The 23,963-nt window shown below is 49.0% G+C and overlaps 2 protein-coding genes across 17 annotated transcripts in view; both read left to right on the forward strand.

Moving 5' to 3' along the window:
- Positions 1–23,963, forward strand: part of MINK1 (misshapen like kinase 1) — a 50,846-nt gene that overhangs the window by 9,300 nt on the left and 17,583 nt on the right. The gene's annotated exons all lie outside the window — the stretch shown is intronic.
- Positions 23,337–23,896, forward strand: LOC103009356 (40S ribosomal protein S18-like). Its single transcript, XM_057535615.1, has one exon. It carries the CDS (start codon positions 23,393–23,395, stop codon positions 23,849–23,851), a length of 459 nt encoding a protein of 152 aa, XP_057391598.1. The 5' UTR covers positions 23,337–23,392; the 3' UTR covers positions 23,852–23,896.

A 23,963-nucleotide genomic window follows, 5' to 3' on the forward strand; every position in this document is an offset into this window, starting at 1 on the left:
CCGTACACCAGAAATGGATATAATGTTGTAAATCAACTATACTTTAATTAAGACAAAACAAAACAATTGGGCAGGGGCACCCAAAAGCCTGAGCAGCGGGAGGGGAGGCGGAGGTAGGTGTGTGGTCACAGGGTGAGAGAGGAGGCTGGCATATGTATCTCTTCTCTCGTGTCTTTGCATCCTACGGTTGGCCCCTTCAAGACGGAGGTGTGCTGAGTGAGTGTCGTTGCTCAAATTGCAGGGAATAACTAGAGGGGAGACCACTTGCCTAGTATCCTTTGGAGAAGAACAGAGCTTTGGGGGTGGGTGAGTGGCTGGGAGTAGAGTGGCTGGTGGGGACGCCCTGATGCAGCCATGCAGCGGAGCCACCATCGCTTCTCACTCTCTGAGTCCAACTTAGGAGGGCAGGACTGGATGGGCTCTTGGTCTAGTCTAGCTAAGGTTTGGTGAAGTTGGAGAAGGTCCCTCTAACCTTCACAAGGTCCTTCTTCACCGTGGAAACTACCTTCAACCCCACAAAGCAGGGTTGGGGGGGACAGGCAGCCTGTGGTTCAGAAGTTTGCCGGTTCCTTTATCCCTCCAGACCTCTAGGAAGCCCTCTTTTTCTCTCTTTCTTCAGTTCAGAACAAAAATTGCTCTGATACAAGTCATTTGTATTTTAATGTGGATTCATTTCAGAAGGGGTTCTGGGGTGGAATAGGAATAATAATGAATACTTAACTATGCAGTATGTTCCCTCCTTATATAATCTCATTATCCCTCACAATAACCCTTTGAAATGGGATATTTTACTCATTTTAAAGATGACGAGACCAAGGCTTACAGAATTTGGAAGTTAAGTAACGTGCCTAAGGTTGGACAGCCAGTAAGCGGCAGATTTCAGATTCAGACTCGCGTTCAGGGACTTCCCTGGTGGTCCAGTGGTTAAGACTCCGCGCTTCCAATGCAGGGGCACGGGTTCAATCCCTGGTCGGGGAACTAGGATCCCACATACAGAGTGGCATGCCCCAAAAAAGTAAAAAAAACAAAACAAACAAAAAAAAAGCTCGGGTTCAGATTCAACCCAGAACCTGAGCCTGTGCGCCCCTGTGCTGGTGGAGGCCTGCGCCCAGGTGGCAGGTGTCTCTGTCTGCGGGTGTGTGTTGAGGGGAGGGCACCCTGCAGCTGACATTCTGGACTGTGTACCTGGAGCAGTATTGTTTTCAACTGGCTTTAATCATGAATGTGTGGCCTGTGGGAAACAGGCTTTGTGGGCTCACTTGGGAAAATATAACACTGTCCATAAAGTTTCTATGGTGAAGTATCAGGAGACTTTGGAACATGGCCTGTTTCATGGATTGGAGGCGGCCTGTATGAGAAGTGGTCACCACCTGCAAGAGCACACGGTCTAGATCTGCATCTTGGTAGAGGACAGGTTTTTTTTGTTTTTTTTTTTTTGAGGACAGGTTTTAATCACATGAGCGCATTTTTTGAGAAGAGGGAGTAACTTGATTGATGGATTAAGAGACTTTAAAAAAATTTTTTTTTTTTTTTTTTTAAGTAAATGACTTTAGCCTGAGCCTTTGTGAACTGCTGGTGGGTTGGCGTTGGTGGGCACCTGCTGGGAACACAAAGCTCCATGGGGCCTGTGCCCAGAACTGGTAGAGATTTCTAGATGTCTGGCTGCTGGGCACGGTACTCTGATGATAGCAGGGGAACGCATCCACAAGAATTCAGATTTATTCTGGAGGAAAGAGAGTTAATGATTCCGAAGCCCTGTTCTTCAGAGGGAGGAGAGGAAGACTATCTCATCCCTCCCACCTTAAAAAATTTTTTTTAAATTGTAGTTAAATATACGTAACATAAAATTTACCATTTTAGCCTGTTTTTTTTTTTTTTTTTTTTGGCTGCGTTGGGTCTTCATTGCTGTGGGTGGGCTTTCTCTAGTTGCGGCGAGCAGGGGCTACTCTTTGTTGCAGTGCGCAGGCTTCTCATTGTGGTGGCTTCCCTTGTTGCAGAGCACAGGCTCTAGGCATGCGGGCTTCAGTAGTTGTGGCACCGTGGGCTCAGTAGTTGTGGCTCATGGGCTCTGGAGCGCAGGCTCAGTAGTTGTGGTGCACAGGCTTAGTTGCTCCGCGGTACGTGGGATCTTCCCAGACCAGGGCTCGAACCTGTGTCCCCTGCATTGGCAGGCGGATTCTTAACCACTGTGCCACCAGGGAAGCCCCCGTTTTAGCCATTTTTAAGTGTACAGTTCGGTGGCATTAAGTACATTCGCATTGTTGTGCAACCATCACCGCCATCCCTCTCCAGAACTTTTTCATCTTCCCCAACTGAAACTCTGTCCCCGTTAAACATGAACTCCCCATTCCCCTCCCCCAGCCCCTGGCAACCACCGTCCTGTGTCTCCTCCCTTTCTGCGTGTGCAGAGCTGAGCAGAGGGCTGACGTAGCAGATGCTTTTACTGTTTGTTGAGTCAGGTGAGGTGACCTGTTTCAGAAGTCCATGTGTCATCAGCCAACTCAGGACACCCCCCTCCCTCCTGGCTCCAGTGCAAGGCGGTCACCTCCGAGAGGGATTGTAAATGAAATGGCTGCATGGAATCACAAAAGAATTAGGCAGCGGAAAGAGAAGTGGAGGGTTTCTCGTCCATATTCAGCGCCTTTTGCCATCTCCCAGCTATCATTTGCTTTCTGGTTCTCTTGTACTTATATTCATCATCTTGCTTGTTCTCAGCTCTTACGTCTCATCCGGGGGGTCTGGTGGGTAGCTGCTATAGGAAGGTGGAAAGAAGATCACGTAGGGCATGAAGATAATAAAAGGTAACAACATTTCTGTGTTTGTGTGTGAGGGGTTCATGTGTTAACTGGGAGTCTCCCTGGAAGTAGAAGAAAACCATCCTTAGATGAGTACCTTGGACCCAGTAGAGTATCTCTGTCCTTCCTGTGTTCCACCTTTCCCGAGGGGTGGCCAGTGGTGCAACTTCGGCTGGAAACTTTATTCAACATCATGTATTCATGTATCATTAGGAACTGAAAGCTCATTCATGGGTGACATCAAGTAAAGGGAGGGTAGGTTTTTAATATCAGGCAGTATGAGCTCAGGAGCCTCTTTCCTGTGGAATAATGGGCCACAGAAAAGGCCTAGATTCTTACAGGAGGAAGGGGTGGTTAGCTGCTAAAGATGTCTTGGGGAAATCATGGGCAGCCTTTGAGGCCCCTTTGATGTCACCTTCCTGGGCCTCCAGGCCTGCACAGTTTGGAGCCGGGTCAGGCTGTATCCCTCTGTGGTGTCCGCACCCCTGGACAGACCCAAAGCATGACCTAGAATTGAGTTGGATTTCTTAGAATAGAGGTGACCAATTCAGTGGCCTGCCCGGCCTCCTCACTTCGTCCACACGATTTACAGTTTCTCGTCAAACTTCATGGGGAAAGAAGGAAAAAGGAAGGAGAGACAGGCTTAGCACTCAAGTCACCCAGGAAGAGAGGAGGGCAGGAGAGCCCTGTGTCATAGAGAGGCCTAACAGGTCAAGATCCAGGCCACAGGGGCCTCTAGCCAGTAGGTTGGGGGTGGCAACTTAGGGTCCCCTGTTCAGGGCTGTTTCCCTGGATCACCTGTCCTCGAGTCGGATCCCAGGTTCTGAGGACTCATAGTCTTTTCTCTGTTTTCTGTGTACAGGCTTCCAGGAAGCTACATGTATTCAGCGTCACCTTCCAGGGTCTGCCCAGTGGCCCTTCTCACCTCAGTCCCTCTCACTACAATCTAAAGCCTATTTCTTTCTTAGATTGAGCCAGGTATGAATTGGGGTTGATTGTTTTTCTTGGGCTGAGCCTGGTTCACCCACCCCTGGTACTCAAAGTGTGAATGAAGGAACGTTCCACCCCCTGACTCATGGAAACACGGCCTTCCCTAGTTGTTATCCCGCCGTCTGGCATCGTGCCTGCCTGGATATGGTTTTCATCACCATCATAAATAAAAGCAAAGAGTGGTTTAAGTGCCTGTGTTTAAAGCAGAGCATCCATAGACCATCTTACATGTCTAAAGGTACCAGCAGCAGGCCAGGGTCCCAGAGCTAGTTAGATCTGACTTCCGATACTCGTACTGCTCTGCGGCAGTGTGCAGGCCCCACCAGACACGAAGGGCTCATGTGTGTTTGGTCAGCCTGGAGTCCAAGGTGCATCTGTGCAGAGGAGGTGTGTTTCACAAGTCAATGATTAATGCCCCCGCTGCTGCCCAGATCCCCCGCCCTGGCCTTGTAACCTGCTCAGATAGGGTGATACTGACGTCTCCAGAGAGCTCCCCGACGGAGGCCCGCTGACACAGGGGCTGTTGGAGTTGAGGCAATGTGATGCATAGAGCCAGTGTGGAATTAGGAGCTGGGAGACGTGGTTTCTGTTTCAGTTCCCTCTAGTTTACAGGATGCGTGTCATCTCTCTGGGATTTGGTTTCCTTACTTGCAAAACAAGGGGATGAGAACAGTGGCTATTAATCAGAGGCTCAGTCAGAATCACCTGGGTAGCTTTTTTTTTTTTAACCTACATGTACCCAGGCCCTGCCTTCCGGAGGTGATTTAGTCCGTCCAGGGTGGGGCCCTGGTATGTGTGTTTTCCCAGGTGATCTGATGCAGATTGCCTTTGAGAACTGCTGGACCAGATAATCCTTAATTAAGGTCCCCCAGATCCAAGAGTCCCCTCCTCCTTTCTTTCCCCTCTTCCTTCCTAAATATCTTTGTGTGCCTACTGTGTGGGGTGGTCTGTTTGTTCTCAACACTGACTTAAACACATGAATGGACCAGATGTGTGCTTTGCAGTGTAGTATATGTAAGGAAAGGTGCACTTTTATGTGTGAAGTTGGGCAAAGGGGGAGTTGAGAGAAACAATACTGGGGGAGGGGTCGGTCAGGGTGGGATAACTGAGCGTGGTGTCTCCCAGCTGGTCTGGGAAACACAAGCACCTACTGTGGGGAGAGCTCAGGGTGGGGCGAAGTTGGGGTGTGGACATGGGGCTGGGCATCCGGGAAGAACACAAAACAAAGGGAAGGTTCAGGAAAAGGTCTGAAGGACCATTTGAAGTATGAACTTCAGTATATGTGCGTGCACTCCTTAGACTTTCCTGAGTCTGTTAGTGCCGAGGGAAGAGCAGGCAGACCAAGTGAGGACTGACCTGAGAAGAGGGCATTTTTACTTGGTCTTTGAAGATAGGGAGGGACCTGGTATAGTGAGGCCTTCCCCATCATCACTCACCCCCAAAAGCATAGACGTTGGAGACAGATGTGAATCCTAATCCCAGATCTGTCACCTACTGTGTGACCCCTGGCAAGGTCATAACTACCCCCATGCTTCATTTTTGCCATTCGTCAAATGAGGGTAACAAGACCCACCTAATAGGGTTGTTTCAAGGGTTAAATAAAAGTGTAAGTAAAGTGCTTAACTTGGTAACTGCTCATTAGATAGGTGGTAGCCACATGATTTCTCTTGTGAAAGTGCCCAGAAAGGGTGTCTCTTATGAAAGTTACCAGAAAGGTTCTGGTAACATTCCTCTCCTCCACATTTTATTTGGGAAAGAGAAAACCACCCAGTGTATTGAGTGCAATCTTAACGGCTGTGGGTGGGTGAGTCACTAAGTCCCCAGGTGTGGGCCTGGCTTCCCCTTCCCTACCCTAGAGTTTTCTACCATCTTCCAGCTTCATTGGAAGAAAGAGCAACTTCGAAATCTAGTATCTGAACTTGAAACTCCTGTTTGTCCTGCCCCCTGAGTCAGGAATTCCAGCAGTGGCTGAGCAGTCCCTCTGGCCCTGCGTGCCCTTTTGTGTAAAAGCTCTGGGCCCACCCAGAGGAAGCCGTCAGCCAGAGGGGGGAAACCTGCACCTCACCCTTGGGGACATTCTGATGGGGATACATGGCTTTGTTCAGATGTGAGACACAGGACTTTCGCACAAAAATGTGCAAAGTGCTTTATGGAAAGGCACGGATTCAGGCGGGGCGCCTAGCCACTAGGATTCTCACCGGCCTTGCCTGGAGACTAAAGGCTCTTTCTGCTTCAGGGCCTTGGGCCTTCCCCACCCCTGACCTTTGCTCGGTTAACTCCGACTTGTCTTTTTGGTCTCAGAATAAATATCACTTCCCCAGCAGCCCTTTACTGTGCCCCCCCCCCGCCGACCCCTATCATGACCTCCCTTTAATCTTTCTAATAGTGCCCTGTACTTTTTCTTATAGCCTATCACAGTTGAGTTTATGTAGTTGTGTAATTGCATCTTTAATGTCTGCTTCCTGTAAGCTCCACGAAGGAGGGGTCCATTTCTGTTTTGTTCATTGCCACATTCTAGTATCTGTCAGGCACTTGATGTTTGTTGAATGAATGCATGAACTGGTCACAGGGCCCTGAAGTTGGCATGAATGCAGCCAGGGAAGGTTTCTTAGAAAAAAAGAGGTGAGATGGGCCTGGTAAGAAGTTGCGTGAGCATGTTTGCTCCATCCTGCTGGTCAGGAAATTCCTCCTTCTGTCTCATCTATATCCTTTGAGCTGTAACTTATTCTGAGTTGGTCCTTGGTGGGGCGGGAGAGTATGTGGCCTCCACCCTTTGGAGAGGAACCGTTTCTGAGTCTGTGATGCAGATGACTAGTCCTTCCTCCCCCTCCCCCTGGGCCCCACCCTCCACCTGCTCGTCTCCCCACTGACTCAGCTTTGCTCCCTCCACCCTTCCTTCCAAGGTGTCTTTTCATAGTCCCCTGTCAGAGCCTTCCTTCCTAAGTCCTCTCTCATGGTATCTCATGGTTGGTCTCCCATTTGGAATTAGATAGAAGCCACACAGGGGTTAGACAAGTCACAGGCTTTCTCGGTCATGAAGCCTCTCCAGCCTCTTGCCTCGCATCTGGGGACACCTGACTCCCACAGGAGGCTGTTGGCAATGAGGTATAATGGTTTGTTTGTGCTGCAGTGGAAAACCAGCAGTGAGAAGCCTTATTATTACCCAGCCCCTGATTACTGTTGTCCTCCTCTGTGAGCTTGGTGTCTGCCAGCCTGAACGGCCTTGACATCTCCCCCTTCCACCCGCCTGCTTCCGCGCTCTGCCCTTTCTCTCCCCAGCGTCTGCTTCCCAGGGACCACCCCTCCCCCCATCCCTTTCAGCCCTACCTCCGAGGTCATCGTTCTTTTTTTTTTCTCCCTTCTCTCTCACCTGCCCTCCTCACAATTCTACTTTTTTACCTTGTTTCTTTTCTCCCGAGCTGCCACTTTTCACTCTAAATCCCAGTAACACCAACAGTCTTGGTAAATCACCTTTTGACAGTGTTTTTCTTGCTCTATGGGAGGCAAGTCTCTTCATAATGACTGTGCAAATTTGTAGCACTTTGTGGATATCAAAATGTTTTTATATCCGTGAACTCTTCTGGGATGGGGTTGGGTAGGTAAGGAAAAGAGGCTCTGGGAGCTTAAGTGACTTGCTGATTTGCCTCCATTACATGAAAGAATCAGAACCAGTGCCCAGGCCTTCTGATTCCTAGTGAGGTATAAACCCTAACCATTCCCTATCATTCTATATTACTAGACTCCTGGCTGCCTTTCTGCTTCAGCTAAGAAAATATTTCCCCGAGTTATCCTCTTATACTTTTGAACCTTCTTTTAAGTTGTCTAAGATGTGTCTTTCTTCTGCCCTTCACCTAACCCAGCCTCTGCCCACTTCTTTCTCCTTTCCAAAATGCTTCGCTCTTTTCTCCTTCAGGAACCTTCCCCTTTACCTCTTCTTGTCCTGTTGCCTCCTGCGGTGTTTGGGTCCTTATTAATGTTTTCATTTGGGTTTAGCCAGCTATATAGGAGTTTGTGCCTTAAGAAAGTCCGCTTTCTAGTAATACATGTTTACCAAGTATATAAATTAGGGAGCGCTGACTCACATAACAAAAGAGGATTCACTTTTAGTAGCTGCCCTAGTACATTGCTTTTAAGTGAATATTTGTGGATTATTTTGGAAAAATGGAGATAAACCCAAAACCTAGTGTTAGAAACCATTGCAGGAGGGAAAGGGGATGGTTCTTCTGGATAACACCAACTTGCTTTTGTTTCTATATTTATTCATTCAACAGAAGGGTATTGAATGTGGCCTTGACCTCTAAGGCTTAGTCTTACAGAAGACGGACAATTAAAGAATCAATCACAAAAATGTAATTGGTGCCATGAAAGGGGCCGTACAGAGTACTGTGGGAGCAGGATAGTCAGGGAAACTTCCTGGAGGAGGTGATGTCTGTGTTGAGGTCTGGAAGGATGGGCATGGGGCATGCAGGTAAAGGGGAGGGGAGAGATGCCCTTGGAAGGGTGGACAGCATGTACGAAGACCCAGAGGTGAGAAGGGGCAAGGGGTATTAGAAGAACCGAGAGAAATCCAGTAGAGTGCATTCCTGCTCCTCTGCCTCCTCCCCACACCAGCAAGAAACAAATGACCTCAGAATGGGAACGGGCAGGGCTCCAGATTAACCATCCCTGGGATCATCAGCTGTAAGGCAGTCAGATCTGAGCTTAAGGAAGAACCTCTTTGGCCCACAGAAGGCAAATGGAATCCAGTGGACAAAGCTCTGGGGTGTGTGTGCCGTGCCTCCTTGGATTTGCCATCAGAAGACTAACCAGGTTCCACTTTGAAAACACTTAACGTCTTGGAGCCTTGGTTTTCTCATCTGTGAAATGGGGTAATAATTCCTGCCTGGCTTCCCTACAGGTTAGAGGCACAAATGAGATAATGACTGTGAAAGCACCTGTAGATTGTGGAGAGCTAGGTGATTGGCTGATGGCAGCAGTGGCAGCAGCTGGGAGGTGGTGAACTTGATTCTCCTGGTTACAGAGACTGATTCTTGTGGCAGAGCCAAGGTCAAACTCTGATAGCTTGTAACATTTTAAACGCAAAGGCCTTAAAAAGTTGAGACTTGAGAAGTGAGTATCAGAGAGGTAAAGGGAAGATACCACCTCAGCTGCCTGGAAGACTTTCCAAGATCTTCCGGCTCTGGGCAGGGGGATGGCTAGAATGACCTCCAGCAGTCTTCAGACCTGAGGCTGGGGGTTGTCCCCACAGGCCTGCAGTTCTCTGTTTTCCCTTAGGTTCTGGAGGCAGGCGAAACCTCAGAAGCAGGCTGTTTATCTTTTAGGTTTTTTGGTTTATTTTTAAATTTCTGACTGCAATGGTAATTTTTTCCCTTTCCCTTTCCCCACTTCTCCAGCTCAGCATCAGAAAGAGACCATCTGTCCCCTGCCTTGCTTGCGGCCATTTTAGAACCAGCACAAGGCTGCTTGAATTCTGGGCCCCTCTTCTCCTCCCCTCTCTCCCCTACTGCCTGACTTTCTCTCCTCTGCTTCTTCGTCTAGCTCCCTGCTACCCACCTCCTGTGGGCCTCTCCATCCATGAAGACCTCTGGTCTGGATAAAGCCCCCAGCCCAGGGCCTGTGTCTGGGGCAGCCGTGTCTGTGGGGATCCTGGGCATTGGGGTGTGGAGGGGAACTGCTCCCAGCCCGGCTCAGGCAGGGCTCCTGTCTGCTCTTACTGGTTTCTGATCAGCATGGTATTTGTGTCTATGTGTGTGTCGGGTCTGGACTTGCTTCTGCCTCTGCATGTATCTCTGTGTGTGTGTGTGTGTGTGTGCGTGTGTGTGTGTGTGTGTGTGTTCGTTCATGTTCGTGTGTATGTCCTTCTGGCGTAGAGACCCAGGAGGAGTGACTTAAAAACTACCCTTCTGCCAGCGCATAAATATCTCTCCTGGTTTCTTTCCCGCCCCTCTACTCCCAGGGCATACTTGATTTCCTCCCCTCCTGCACTCCTTTCCCGTAAAAATACTTCAAATCTGCCGATAAACAGAGGACTAGTACTTCACAGTGTGGAACCAGAATAAAAGGATGCAATTCAGTTCCGCAGTGTGAGGGGTAGACTTATCCAGAGCAGAGTGGAGTGTCAGTTTTAGAGAGTAATGAAAGCTGGAAAAGGAGTTCCTTGAAGGCCGTCCAGTTTATTACTGGACGTTGTGGACACTGGGGAATTGAGGAGGTTTTTAACCTCCCTTTTGAGCTCTCTTCCGTCCAGTTTGTTGGCTCAGTGAGGAGGTGCCGTGACGATCCTTCTGCCGGCTTCCTTTTTCCCACGGGAGTATTTGTCTTTATGCTTTGGCCTTGGGCCCGCTTTCCATACTGAGCCCTTGGGGTAGGAATGGGGGTAACACGACACACTCCCTGGGTTGGCAGAGGGTAGATGGAGGCCGACTCAGGCCTCGGAGGGCCACCTTCTGTTGACAGAGGCAGGCGTCTGGACCCCTTGGGTCCTTGGGGCTGTGTCTGCTTTCTCTGCTTGGGGATAAAGGAAGAGGTGACCTGATGAAACTTTTCCTGCCACTTCCCTACCCCCAGCCCACACATTTGTTCCCATTTGCCTCCTCTTAACCCACGTTCTTTCTCTCAAACACACACCCTCCCATGTTTCTTCTCCTGTGCATACATACACGCACATCCTTTATATAGCTGCTCACAGCTAACTGAAGGGCATCCAGTGTCCACCCTCCACCAGAACACCCGCCCCCGCCCCCCCCCCCCCCACCATCTCTGCCAGCACTGAGTGTGCCTGCATCTCTGTGGGATTCGAGCTGCTGGGGAAACCTGTCTGCCGTTTTCTGGTGGCGGCTCCGATAGAAGGGGTTTAGGGTTAGTGATCTGGTTGGTAGTGGGACTAAGGGATGGGGTTTAAAGCTGCATTTGTATGGCAGTCAGTGTTTCAGTGCTTAGATGGTTGGTGTTTGGGGGGTGGTTTTGAGGCCGCTGATGAGCTTCTAGCAGATTGAAGGTCCCCCTCCCCCAGGCTGTGCCTTGGTACCAGCCCTGCCTTTGCCCCCCCTCTTCCTCTTTGTGTGGGCCTGCTGGGTCACAGGAAGAGCTCAGGAAAACAGGCCTATTGTTTTCCTCAGGGGGGGAGGGCGGGAGGGCCTCTCAAGCCAGCCTAGCCTCAGTACTAGATAAATAGAGGCTCCACAGGCTCTGGCAGCCCCGCTCTTCCAGGCAAGAGGGTGGTTTGGCTCCGGGCTCCATCCTGCCAGCTCTCGTTGGTTCCCTCTGTGGACCGCAAGTTCCCATTCTCTTTCCCTAGTGGCCCCGCGGTTCTCTTTCCCGTCCCCCATCTGTATCACAGGTTTCTCTGAGTCTGCGGTCCTCTGTAGAGTCCTGGTGTGCTCGGCAATAGGGGGAGGTGGGGCTGTGGCCCCCCTCCCCAGCACTTGTCCTCCTATCCCCCCTACCCTGGCACTGGCACCCGCCTCCTGGCAGTGCTCCCCCATTTGGGGTAGGATGGCACCTTGCCCAGGTTAGGGAACCACACTGGTTTCAGTAGGAGGACCTGCCAGGGCATATCCCAGTGAACAGTCACTGCTGGGCCTGAAGCACCGGAGAGACCAGACCTTCCCTTGTCTCTTTCCCAAGGATTCTCAGCCCTTCCCAAGCTTTAGAGTTCTAGGTCTTTCTAGTTCTTTCTACCATTCCAGCAGCCTCCTAGAATCTCCTGGAATTCTTAATGGATGGGCCCTTCCAGCTCAGAAATCCTGTAACTTTAAGACTCATGGGTCAGCAAAAAAAGCGGGGGACAGATTTTCCTATCCGACCTGCTTCTCCTACAGTTGCCTCACAAGCAATCTTACCCCTGATGTTTTAGCATATGTAACTCTTCTCCCCATGTTAATTCTCTGTGTTAGTGTCTGATTTATAAGCTCCTAGAAGGTAGACCCAAGGTTGAAGAAGGCAGTCTTTGGCAGGCAGTTTAAAAAGATGCTGCAAATATTGATAATAACAGTTTGCATTTGTTAAATACTTCAAAAACCCCTGTACCCCTCAGGGGATTTCATCTGTGTGCAGAGCAGACACAGCACACACGTCTCTCCCCACTTGGAGGTGGACGATCTGAAGCAGCACCAGGGGGACGCATGTGGTTAGAAGAGGTGTTATCGGTGGAACAGCCCTGGGGCTGAGGGTCTGATCTGCCAGCTCTGGACCACTTCAAGAAATGTGACCCCGGGACTTCCCTGGTGGTGCAGTGGTTAAGAATCCACCTGCCAATGCAGGGGACATGGGTTTGAGCCCTGGTCCGGGAAGATCCCACATGCCGGGGAGCAACTAAGCCCGTGCACCACAACTACTGAGCCTGCGCTCTAGAGTCCGCGAGTCACAACTACTGAGCCTGCGTGCCACAACTGCTGAGCCCACGCACCGTAACTGCTGAAGCCCGCACACCTAGAGCCCATGCTCCGCAACAGGAGAAGCCACCGCAATGAGAAGCCCGCGCACTGCAACGAAGAGTAACCCCTGCTCGCCGCAACTAGAGAAAGCCCGCACCCAGCAACGAAGACCCAACGCAGCCATAAATAAATAGATAGACAGACAGATAGATAGATAGACAGATAGATAGAAATGTGACCCCAAACGAAGGCCCAACGCAGCCATAAATGAATGAATGAATGAATGAAAGAAATGACCCCAAACCTGAGGGGCTGGCCTCCTTTTGCCCCTTCTGTCACCCACCCCTTCATCCTGATTCCACCGTGACCCCAGACTGCTCCTGTACATTTCTAGGTACCCACAAACTAATTGTGAGGGAGCAGTTGGGGTTTTCTCCTTCTCTCCTTCCCGTGTCCTGCAGCCGTGGCTCACGGCTCCCCGTCCTTGAGCTTCAGTTATTATTTTCCCTGCTGCCACCCCATCCCAGCCAGTCCTCAAACATTAATGCATAAACTCTTTCACGTTTTTCTCTTGGGAAATAGTCACAGCGTTCCTTTTTCACCTAATCTCAGTCAGTACTACTGCATTAAAATGATTCCTTGGTTTCCAGAGAAGGAAAAGGAGAATGCCAGTTGGTGCTGACCAGGGTCAGAGTAACTGCCTTGCTGTCTTTCGGAGCTCTGTTCGCCATCTTCCCCTTGTGCTTTCTCCAGATACGAGCTGGTGGGGGGATCCAGGGAGCCCCTTGAGGGTCCGCAGAGCAAGGAAGGAAGAGCCCAAGGCCAGCTTGTGCCCAGTTCTCTCCTGGCTAGTCCTGGTGAGCAGAGCCCACGACGAAGGTGCAGGTCGGCGCCTTGGGATGGATCAGGGCTCTGTGCCCAGTCCTTTCGTTTGGCTGACTTTTATCGAGCACATAGCATGTCAGATGCTGGGGAGATTCCGAAGCGCAAGGCAGTGCCTTTCAGGAAGTCTTCGGGCTACAGCTGTGGAGACTAACTCACTCGAAATCATTAAAGGGGGACTTAGAGGAGAAGAGTCTGAAGGGACAGCCCATTCCGTCTGCCCCCTTGCCCCCGCCTCCAGCTGCGTGTCTCCTCTTTACCCACCCAGCTCGGCACCTCTTCTCTCCCTCCAGCCCCTCCAGCTCTTTTCTTTATCCTCCACTTCTTGCAGAACGCTTTCCTTGACCAAACCCACCTCTACCTTGCTCTGCTGGCATTTAAAGGTTAAATCAACAAGCATCTGAGCACCTCACAGGTACTTGGAAATGCACCTGGTGCTGTAAGGAAAACAGGAATAGGCGCCAGGCGATTCGAGAGTTGTGCGAGGGCAGCATCCTGTGTGAGCTGCATGTCACTGCAGGTGTGCACGTGCGTGTCGGGATGAAATGCGCGTGTGGAACGCGGTCCTTTGTATTGCACCTGGAGGTACACCTACCCGGAGAGTTATTGCAGATTACATCACTGCTGTCTCTTCATACCTGAACACGTACAATGATAAATCGTAAGTGACATCATATGACGTAAAGCCCGGCGCCATGTAGCATCTCTCTGGCAGTTTTTGACCTGGATGAGGGGGTCTGTCAGGTGGCTCAGAGCCCCCCTCTTCAGTAATTGATTCCAACACTTCTATGCTGCCTTCCGCAACGTGTCCACCAACTGAAGGCTTTATAGAGCTTTAATGTATAAAATATATGGAGGATAAGAAATGCTTAGTAACATAAACCCCAGTGCGTGAAAGAAAGTAGCCACAGACTGTCACTCCACGTGTTCACAATGCAACAAAAGGGATTTTGCGTGTGGTACAGATTCCAAGCTGCCCAGGTAATATAATAAAACATTTGGGCACCTATATCAGCGCAAGTCTGCAGAGCTCTCATACCAGATGGTACCCAGATATCACCTGAGCATGGTTCCTGCCCTGAAAGAGCTTCTCTTCTACTTGGGGAGATGAGACATAATCGTGAGAAAAGTTAGATAGTGATGTTGCGATCTGGCTTGTTCGGTTGCAGGGAACCTGCTCGAGTGAGGGTGAATAAAGGGATGGTTAGAGCAGAGACTCTGGAGCCAGGCTACACGCATTCAAACCCTGGCTCTGCCACTTAATTAGCTGTTGGGCAAGTTACTTACCTTCACTGAGCCTCAGTTCACTCATGTGTAAAATGAGAATCATAATAGTATCAATGTCGTGGAGTTTTGTGGGGTTAAATTCAGTGGTATGTGTAAAGCTCTTAGAACAGCGCTGGCTCTCACTGTTGATTTTTATTTAATTCAAGGTCCAGAGTCTCACCGCAGTCCGAGCACATGAACTGCATGCAGCATACATAGCCAGTTCCTTGGAGATGGAAATGTAGGGGGGAGCTGGGTCATGGTAGCACCAGGACGCACAGGGAGAACCAGTCAGGTCTCCCCGCCACTTCCCTCTCCCTCCATTCTGCTCACAAACAGCCTCTGCTTTCCTTTACTGAGATAAGAATGGCCTCTGCAGCCCTGACTCTCCAGGTACCTACCTGGCATCTTCCCTCTGGGTTTTAGTTGGAATGGCTGAGAGGGAAATTTGCCCTCGTTCGTTTCTTCTCTTGGTCTTGGACTGGCTACCTTTGGACCAGGAGCCCATCTCTTGGACTCATGAGCTATGACTAGGGCAAGAAAGGGATCAAATGATTGAAAACGTGGTCCCTTAGGCAACAGGAGCTTTGATCAGGGCAAAGCAGGCCTGGGAGTCAACTTTTGAGGTCAAACCTTGGCTCCATCACTTCCTGGCTGTGTGTAATCCTGGGCATGTCATTTAATTGCTCTAAACTTCCTTCCCTGTGAAATAAATATGCCAATAAGCACCTACCTTAGAGTTTGCTATGAGATTATACTTCTGAAGTGCTCAGCAGTACCAGGACCAAAGAAAATGCTCAAAAACTATTAGCTGTTTAATTATTAGAGGGATATGGGGAGAGTGGGCAATGAAAGAGATCTGTGAGACAGAAAATGTGGGAGATCTCATGAGGTAGTCAAGATAAGGGCCACAGGGATGGGACAGATAATAGCATTCATTGCTCAGAGGGTCCTGGGAAGGCTTTTAGACCCCAGCTTAAATATGTCGTCCTTAGTAGCGCCTTTCCCTGATTCCCCAGACTTGGTCAAGTTTGTTCTCTTAGCACCCTGTGCTTCTCCGTGGCACATGAGCGGTACCACAGTTATAATGAAAGAATTGTAGAGTTGTTTAGTGTCTGCCTCCCCCATCAGAACGGAAACACCCTTACGGCAGGGACTGCCCCATTTTACTCATTGCTGTATTCCAGAGCCTAACACAACTCCTGGCACACAGTAAGGAAGTAATACATAGTCATCCGGTTGGCAGCTTCGTGGAGTGTGGACTTGAGCATTTAGAATCATAGAGTTAGAACTGGAAAGTTTTCTTGTTGAAAGGGAACCCAGAGAGGTTAAGTGACTTGCCCCCAGACACACAGCCTGTTAGCAGCAGAGCCAAGAATAGAAACCAGGTTGCCTAATTCTATATCATATACACGGTTATATTTTATCATTGTCTGTGTTTGTCTCAGGACTTTTTCACATGTGTTATTAGACCAGAAGCACTTTGGGGGGCTCCCTTTCATGTTAGTAGGGTAGCTTTCTTAGAATGGAAATTGTCACTAATCAACAATAATTTACTGAGCATTATGAGAGGGGCTTTGGGATTATTATTTTTAATAACAGCTCTATTGATATATAATTCACATAGCACAAAATTCACCCTTTTAAAGTATTTTAAAGTGGTTTTTAGTGTATTCACAGACTTGCTATCACCACTATCTAATTTCAGAACATTTTCATCAGCCCCAAATAAAACCCAGTACCCATTAGCAGTCACTACAATTCCTCCCTTTTCCCAGCCCCTGGAAACCACTAATCAATCTACTTTCTGTCTGTATGGATTTGCCTATTATAGACATTTCACATAAATGGAGCCTTACAATATGTGGGTTTTTTTTTTTAACTGTCTTCTTTCATTTAGCATACTGTTTTCAAGGTTCATCCATGCCATAGCATGTATCATTATTTCATACCTTTTTATTGCCTAATAATATTCCATTATTGGAATATCATATTAGTGGAATATCCATAAATGGATATATCACATCCATTCATCAGTTGATGGACATTGGATTGTTTCTACTTTTGGGCTGTTATGAATAAAGCTGCTGTGAACATTTTATGTACTGATTTTTGTGTGTTCATATGTTTTCAGTTATCTTGGGTATCTACCTAGGAGTAGAATTGCTGGGTCATGTGATAACTCTCTGTTTTACATCTTGAGGAACAGCTAAACTGTTTTCCAAAGTGACTACACAATTTTACATTCCCACCAAAAATGTATGAGGGTTCCAAGTTCTCCAGATCCTCGTCAGTGCTTGTTATTATCCGTCATTGTGATTATAGCTACCTTCGTGGGTGTGAAGTGGTGTCTTGTGGTTTTGGTTCGCATTTCCCTAGTGACTCATGTAGAACATCTTTTCATGTGCTTATTGACCCCTGTATATCTTCTTTGGAGAAATGTCTATTCAGATCCTTTGCCCATTTTTAAGTTGGGTTATTTCTCTTTTTTATTGTTGTTATTTTATTCTTGAGTTTCTTTTAGTATTCTGGATACAAGTCCCTTATCAGATATGTCTTTTATCTAGACACAAGTCCCTTATTGCTGATATATAATTTGCAAATGTTTTCTCCTATTCTGTGGGTTGTCTTTTCACTTTCTTGATGCTATTCTTTGAAACACAAAGGTTTTAGATTTTGATGAAGTCCAGTTCACCTTTTTTTTGTTGTTGTTACTTGTGCTTTTGGTGTCATATGTAAGAAACCATTCCCTGATCCAAGATTACAAAGATTTACTCCTGTGTTTTCTTTTGTTTTTTTTTTTTATTGTTTTAGCTCTTACCTTTTTAGGTGATCCATTTTGGGTTAATTTTTTGTGTATGGTATGAGATACGGATCCAAATTCATTCTTTTAAATATGGATATCCAGTTGTCCCAGCACCATTTGTTGAAAAGACTATTGAATGGTCTTGGTACTCTTTTTTTTTTTTAAATAAATTTATTTTATTTTATTTCGTTTTGGCTGCGTTGGGTCTTCGTTGCTGTGTGCAGGCTTTCTCTAGTTGCGGCAGGCATGGGCTACTCTTCGTTGCAGTGCAAAGGCTTCTCATTGCGGTGGCTTCTCTTGTTGTGGAGCACGGGCTCTAGGCGCATGGGCTTCAGTAGTTGTGGCACGAGGGCTCAGTAGTTGAGGCTCACGGGCTCTAGAGTGCAGGCTCAGTAGTTGTGGTGCACGGGCTTAGCTGCTTTGCGGCATGTGGGATCTTCCTGGACCAGGGCTCGAACCCGTGTCCCCTGCACTGGCAGGCAGATTCTTAACCACTGCGCCACCAGGGAAGTCCCAGTCTTGGTACTCTTGTTGAAAGTCAATTGGCCACAAATTTAAGAGTTTATTTTTGGATTCTCAATTCCAGTCCATTGATCTGTATGTCTATCATTATGCCAGTATCACGGTATCTTTTTTTGTTTTCTCACGCTGTCTTGATTTCTGTAGCTTTATAGTAAGTTTTTAAGTTGAGAATTGTGAGTCCTTTAACTTCATTCTTCCTTTTCAAGATTTCTTGTCTCTTTTGGATCCCTTGCATTTCCATATGATTTTTAGGATAAGCTTGTCAATTTCTGCAAAACGAAAAACAAAAAACAGCTGGGATTTTGATAGAAGTGCACTGAATGTGTAGGTCTTAACAATACTAAGTCTTCTGATCCGTAAATACGAGATAGCTTTCCATTTACTTAGAGCTTCTTTAATTTCTTTGAACAGTGTTTTATCAGTTTTCAGTGTACATGTTTCATACTTCTTTGGTTCGATTTATTCTTTTTGATGCTATTGTAAATAAATGGAATTGTTTTCTTAATTTCCTTTTTGAATCATTCATTGTAGTATATAGAAATAGAATTGGTTTTCATATACTGATCCTGCATCCTGCAACCTTGCTGAACTCGTTGATCAGTCTAATGGATGAGATTAATATGTGAAATTGAGGTTGAAGTTCATGGGTTGGATAGCTTGTGGTGGGCTCGAGTGGCTAGAGAAGATTTCTTGAAAAAAAAAAAAACCAAAAAACAAACAAACAAACAAAAACCTTGGGATTTGGCTTGGCTGACAAGAGAGGTCATTTTTAGGGAGGGTTGGCCACATGAACATAGAAAAAAAGGGGCATGAGTTGAGTCAGTGCAGACGGAGCTGCTGCCGAGCTGTTGTAGGCGAGAGCGGTAGCACTCCACCACCGTGACTCCACTCAGATCCCTGCTGCTGGCCGACAGTCCTGTACCTTCCATTCACCTGTTATTAACTCCCTAGAGCAGCTCAGTCTCTCCGAATGGGTCCATTGACCCTCTGCATTGGAATCACCCAGGGGATCTGTTAAACATACAGACTCCTCCTCACCCCAGACCTATGGTGCTAAATCAGAATCTCTGGAGTAGGATCCTAGGATTCTTTTTTTTTTTTATTTTTTTTATTTTTATTTATTTTTGGCTGTGTTGGGTCTTCGTTTCTGTGCGAGGGCTTTCTCCAGTTGCGGCGAGGGGGGGCCACTCTTCATCGCAGTGCGCGGGCCTCTTACTATCGCGGCCTCTCTTGTTGCAGAGCACAGGCTCCAGACGCGCAGGCTCAGTAATTGTGGCTCACGGGCCTAGTTGCTCCGCGGCATGTGGGATCTTCCCAGACCAGGGCTCGAACCCGTGTCCCCTGCATTGGCAGGCAGATTCTCAACCACTGCGCCACCAGGGAAGCCCCCTAGGATTCTTACATATCCTAAAGCACCCTATGTAGCATCTATTCCAAGCTTTTCCACCTCATTCCTCAAGCCCCACACTCCTACTTGGCAGATGATCTTCCCTCCGACATAATCATTTAAGTCAAGGTCATTCGGTATTCATGGAGCTCCCCCATCTTCCTTCCTCTTTAACCTCAACAGACCAGTGTCTCTTCACGTCTCATCTCTTCCGGTCCTTCTCTCTCCCTCCTTCATTAGTTACCCTCACCCTTGTCCCCACCCCTTTCCGCCTCCCAGCAGCTGGCTGGACAAGAACCGGGCTGCTGAGAACAAAGAGTCTGGGCACCAAGGGAAGGAGCCGGAGAAGGCCGACAGTAGCATCGCGACAGAGCTATGCCTGTGCACAGAGGCGACCAGGGCCGCCTGGGGGCTTCCCAGCAGCAGAGCACCTCCCTCTGGGGGTGCCTCTTCTAGATCATCATCAAAGAGGGTGGCCAGGCACACGGACAGGCAGATATTCGAAGGGCCCACATTTAAAGCCAGATCAATGCATAAATCGTGTTTGAACTGTGGTATTACTCATGTCTGGGCATTCTGAATCCTTGGCTATGTGTGTCAGGGAGAAATAGGCACTGTTGTATTTGATCATTGCTGTAATCCAGTGGAAGATACAGTTTACATACTAATACATACGCATACGTGTATATCATTTAAAAAATGAATTCGTCAGGCATCATCAGTCTCCTCTCTTTTTGTCTTCTTCCCTCCCTTATTTTATGAACATTTTATGTACAGATTTTTGTGTGTTCATATGTTTTCAATTATCTTGGGTATCTACCTAGGAGTAGAATTGCTGGGTCATGTGATAACTCTTAAGCATGAGAGAGCTTCCCTATTTTGCAAACCCTTGTGTCTGACCCTGCTGCCTCCTCTGCTTTTCCCCCTTCCTCTCAAAGTCAGACTTCTCCAGAGAGGGTGCTGCACCCCGAGCCTTCACTTCCTCATCACCCCGCCTCCCCCAGCCCCCGCTGTCTGCCTCCTGCTCTCACAGCTGCACTTTCCACAGGGATGCCCAGCGGCTCCCCCAGTGCTAAGGCCAGTGGCATTTCTCTCGGTCCTCTTTGACCGCCTCCCCTCTGCTGTCTGTTCTGTTCGCCGGTGTGCAGCACGTGGCCCTTCCTCCAAGAGGCTGGCCTTGGCCCTTCTAGTCTTCTTTCCCTGTGCACTCACCCTGGACACCGTGTCTCACACTCACAAACGTCCTCTAAATCTTTACCTCCAGACCCTTGTTTCTAGCTGCCTGTTAGACATTTACTTCTGTGCATCCCCTAACATCTCACACTCAACATCCAAACCCAAACTACTGTCCCTCAGCAGGGCCTGGCCTTCCCCACTCTTCAGTTCTTGTCACCACTCAGATACCACCTCTTCCAGGGAGCCTGCCTGAGATTCCCACTCTGAATTTAGATCTGTCCCCTGAAACTGCAGAGCAGACTTTTTACCTAGTCCAGCTTCCTCTCAGTTGTGTGAGAAAGATGAGGCCCCAGACAGTTAAATACTTGCTTAGAGACACACAGCTCCGTTCCCTCTAGGAAGTCACTCTCCAGCGCTCTTGCCTCTACTCCAGACTTGAGTGCCTTCGATTGCTTTCATGGCGTGTAATCATAAACCACTGCATGTCCATGTTGGGGTGCTTGGCCTGTCTGTAAGATCATAAGGCCCTTGAGGGACCGTCCGTGGTTCTCATACACCGTTGAGATCCCCGTTGTGCCTAACTGAGGACCTGTGATGCAGTCAGTGCACAATAAATATTTAATGGGTAAATGAAAGAAGGTAAAGTCGCCTGACAGATCTCCCCTGATTAGGGCCCAGCCCAGTGCAGGGCCGATGTAGACACTCACTCAGGCAATATGTATCGGTTGGTTAATGATGGGGCAACTTTAAGCATCCGGCTTAGGTGCTGGGACTCCCTTCCGTGAGCAGCGGGGGGCCATGCCCGTTCTGGGCAGAGGAGTAAGATCAGGAAAGTGTTGTTTTTGGCAGCAGCAGCAGAAGGCAGGATGGTGAGGCAGGCGCTCCGGGAAGGAGGAGTGAAGGGGTGGGCCTGGGGTGGCACCTTCAGGAATGGAGAGGAGGAGACAAATGGGCATCTTGAAGGGAGAAAGGACAGGGTGAGTGTGAGGTGGAGAAGGAAGGGAGGGAGAAGAAGGTGCTGCAGAGGTGGACTTTGGTGAAGATGGTGCTGCTATTAAGAAGCAGAGGGCCCTCTCTGGTGGTGCAGTGGTTAAGAATCTGCCTGCCAATGCAGGGGACACAGGTTCGAGCCCTGGTCCGGGAAGATCCCACATGCCACAGAGCAACTAAGCCCATGCGCCACAACTACTGAGCCTGCGCTCTAGAGCCCACAAGCCACAACTACTGAGCCCGCGTGCCACAACTACTGAAGCCCGCACGCCTACAGCCTGAGCTCCGCAACAAGAGAAGCCACTGCAATGAGAAGCCTGCGCACCGCAATGAAGAGTAGCCCCCGCTCGCCGCAACTAGGGAAAGCCGCATGCAGCAACAAAGACCCAATGCAGCCAAAAATAAATAATAAATAAATAAATAAATTTATTTAAAAAAAAGAAGCCGAGCAGGGCCAGGCCTCTGTGGAGCACGTTCTGTGGAGGATGTTTGGTATCAGGACTGCTGTGTCACATGCATGGTCTCAGCTTAATCCTCAGAATAACCCTTTCAAGTAAGTGTGGTCTTCCTGGCTGTGGGTCAGGAAACAGGCTCGAAACCATTAAATCAGTATCTGAACCTGAGTGTCTGACCTCAAAGGCTGTCCTTTCATCCCTCAGTGCCTCCCAAACGTACCAGAAGGAGACAGACTGGGAGCTAAGATTACAAACTTAAATCTGTTTGTGCTGATCCGAGGTGATGGTGGTGTATCATCATGACTCTAACAAGCCACTCATATTTCCCCGCTTAGATTAGGGGTGTCCAGAAAGTCAAGTCCATGAGTCCTTTTTCCTACCAGTATCCATCTCAGAAAGAATTAAGATGTAAGAAAGGACTTCCCAATGGTTAGGGTTAAGAGGCCGCAGAATGGATGAGGCCTTCTTTGGGGGAGATTTTTTTGGGAACTGTGTTCCCTTCACGCCTCTGAGTCTAGACTTCCAGGTGGATGAGGTAACTTCTTCCAGGTCCCCTGCAGCTCTCAGGTTCAGACAGACCTCTCATCAGCCCCCCACGCTGCACTGACATTTTCTCCCTTTCCTGTGGAGCCTGCTGTTTTTTAGACCTGTTCAAGGGGTTTTTTTTAGTCACTTCAGCTGGAGCTAAATAATTGAACATAGAACCATGAAATTCTCGGTCTGGTCAGCCCAGGCCCCTCCAGAGCCAGTGGAAGGAATCCCTCTGCAACTTCTATCAAGGCTTCCACCTGGGCAGTTCTGGGATATTCTTTCAGGCTGCTGCCTGCCAGGCCCTGGGCTCGGTGCTGGACACACAGGTGAGCAAGGAGGATTCAGGCCCTTCCTTCCGGAATTTATAGGCAAGTTAGTGCACAGCCACAGTGCATGGCGGCACAGGCTCAGACAGGGACACCCAGGAGCCAGGGCGACACTTGCAGTCCTCCCGGGACATCCTAACAAAGCCTGGGGCTGGGGCCTCCCTGGTCTCCAGCACACCCAGGTTCCCTTCCACACGCTTGCTGCCGTGAATGAAGGAGGAGGATTGTTTGGTTTCGGGGTTTTTTTGGTTGTTTTCACAAAAATCCTATATTGGTTTTCAGAATCAGGGAGGAAGGAGTTTTGGATTATACGCTGTTAGGGCTGTCAGCGCAGGAGCACAGGCGTCGCCTGGGGAGTTTGCTTCCGAAGTAACATACGTCTCGTCTCCGTCCTGCCGAAAGGCGAGAACCTGCCTGTGAGCCTGTCCGGCGGAGGTGCAGGCAGCCCTGGGCCAGCCACTCAGCCTGCAGCCCCACTGCCCACCCTCTCTCTCTCTCAGAAAGAAGCCTGCCAGGGCGGGGTGGGTGGCCTCCCAGCAGCTGTGCTGCTTGGCCCAGCCGGCGATGGGCCTCTTCGGGACGCTTTGTCTGAGCCCTGCGGGCCCTCTCCCCTCCTCTCCTGGTACTGCTTGGCTCGGGAAAGCGGGAGCTGCAAGTTCTCCCTTCTCACCACCCCTCCCTGCTCTCCATTCCCTGCCCAGGTCCCTGTTACCCGCCACATGCTGGGAGCCCTGGGGCTTAGGAGGACTGGGAAGGGGGAGAAGGGCGCAAGGAGGGTGGCTTTCACATTTCGGCCCCTCCTAGCTTTCCTCATCCCTGCTTTTAAAAAATAAAATAACTTCCGTTCTCTCTTCCACTGGAGGCCTACACGCCGCCGCTGGGGCCGCCGCCATGTCTCTAGTAATCCCCGAGAAGTTCCAGCACATTTTGCGAGTACTCAACACCAACATCGATGGGCGGCGGAAAATTGCCTTCGCCATTACTGCAATTAAGGGTGTGGGGCGAAGATATGCTCATGTGGTGTTGAGGAAAGCAGACATCGACCTCACCAAGAGGGCAGGAGAGCTCACTGAGGATGAGGTGGAACGTGTGATCACCATTATGCAGAATCCACGCCAATACAAGATCCCAGACTGGTTCTTAAACAGACAGAAGGACGTGAAGGATGGAAAATACAGCCAGGTCCTGGCCAACGGTCTGGACAACAAGCTCTGTGAAGACCTGGAGCGACTGAAGAAGATGAGGGCCCACCGAGGGCTACGCCACTTCTGGGGACTTCGTGTACGAGGCCAGCACACCAAGACCACAGGCCGCCGTGGCAGCACTGTGGGCGTGTCCAAGAAGAAATAAATTTGTGGGCATTGTCTGTTAATAAATAGTTTATACAGTTAAAAAAATAATAATAAATAAATAAAATAAAATAACTTGTGGCAGGGGGACTTCCTTGGTGGCGCAGTGGTTA

The sequence above is a fragment of the Balaenoptera acutorostrata genome, chromosome 20 (genome assembly GCF_949987535.1).
Source record: "Balaenoptera acutorostrata chromosome 20, mBalAcu1.1, whole genome shotgun sequence".
In the NCBI taxonomy this organism is placed as follows: Eukaryota; Metazoa; Chordata; class Mammalia; order Artiodactyla; family Balaenopteridae; genus Balaenoptera; species Balaenoptera acutorostrata.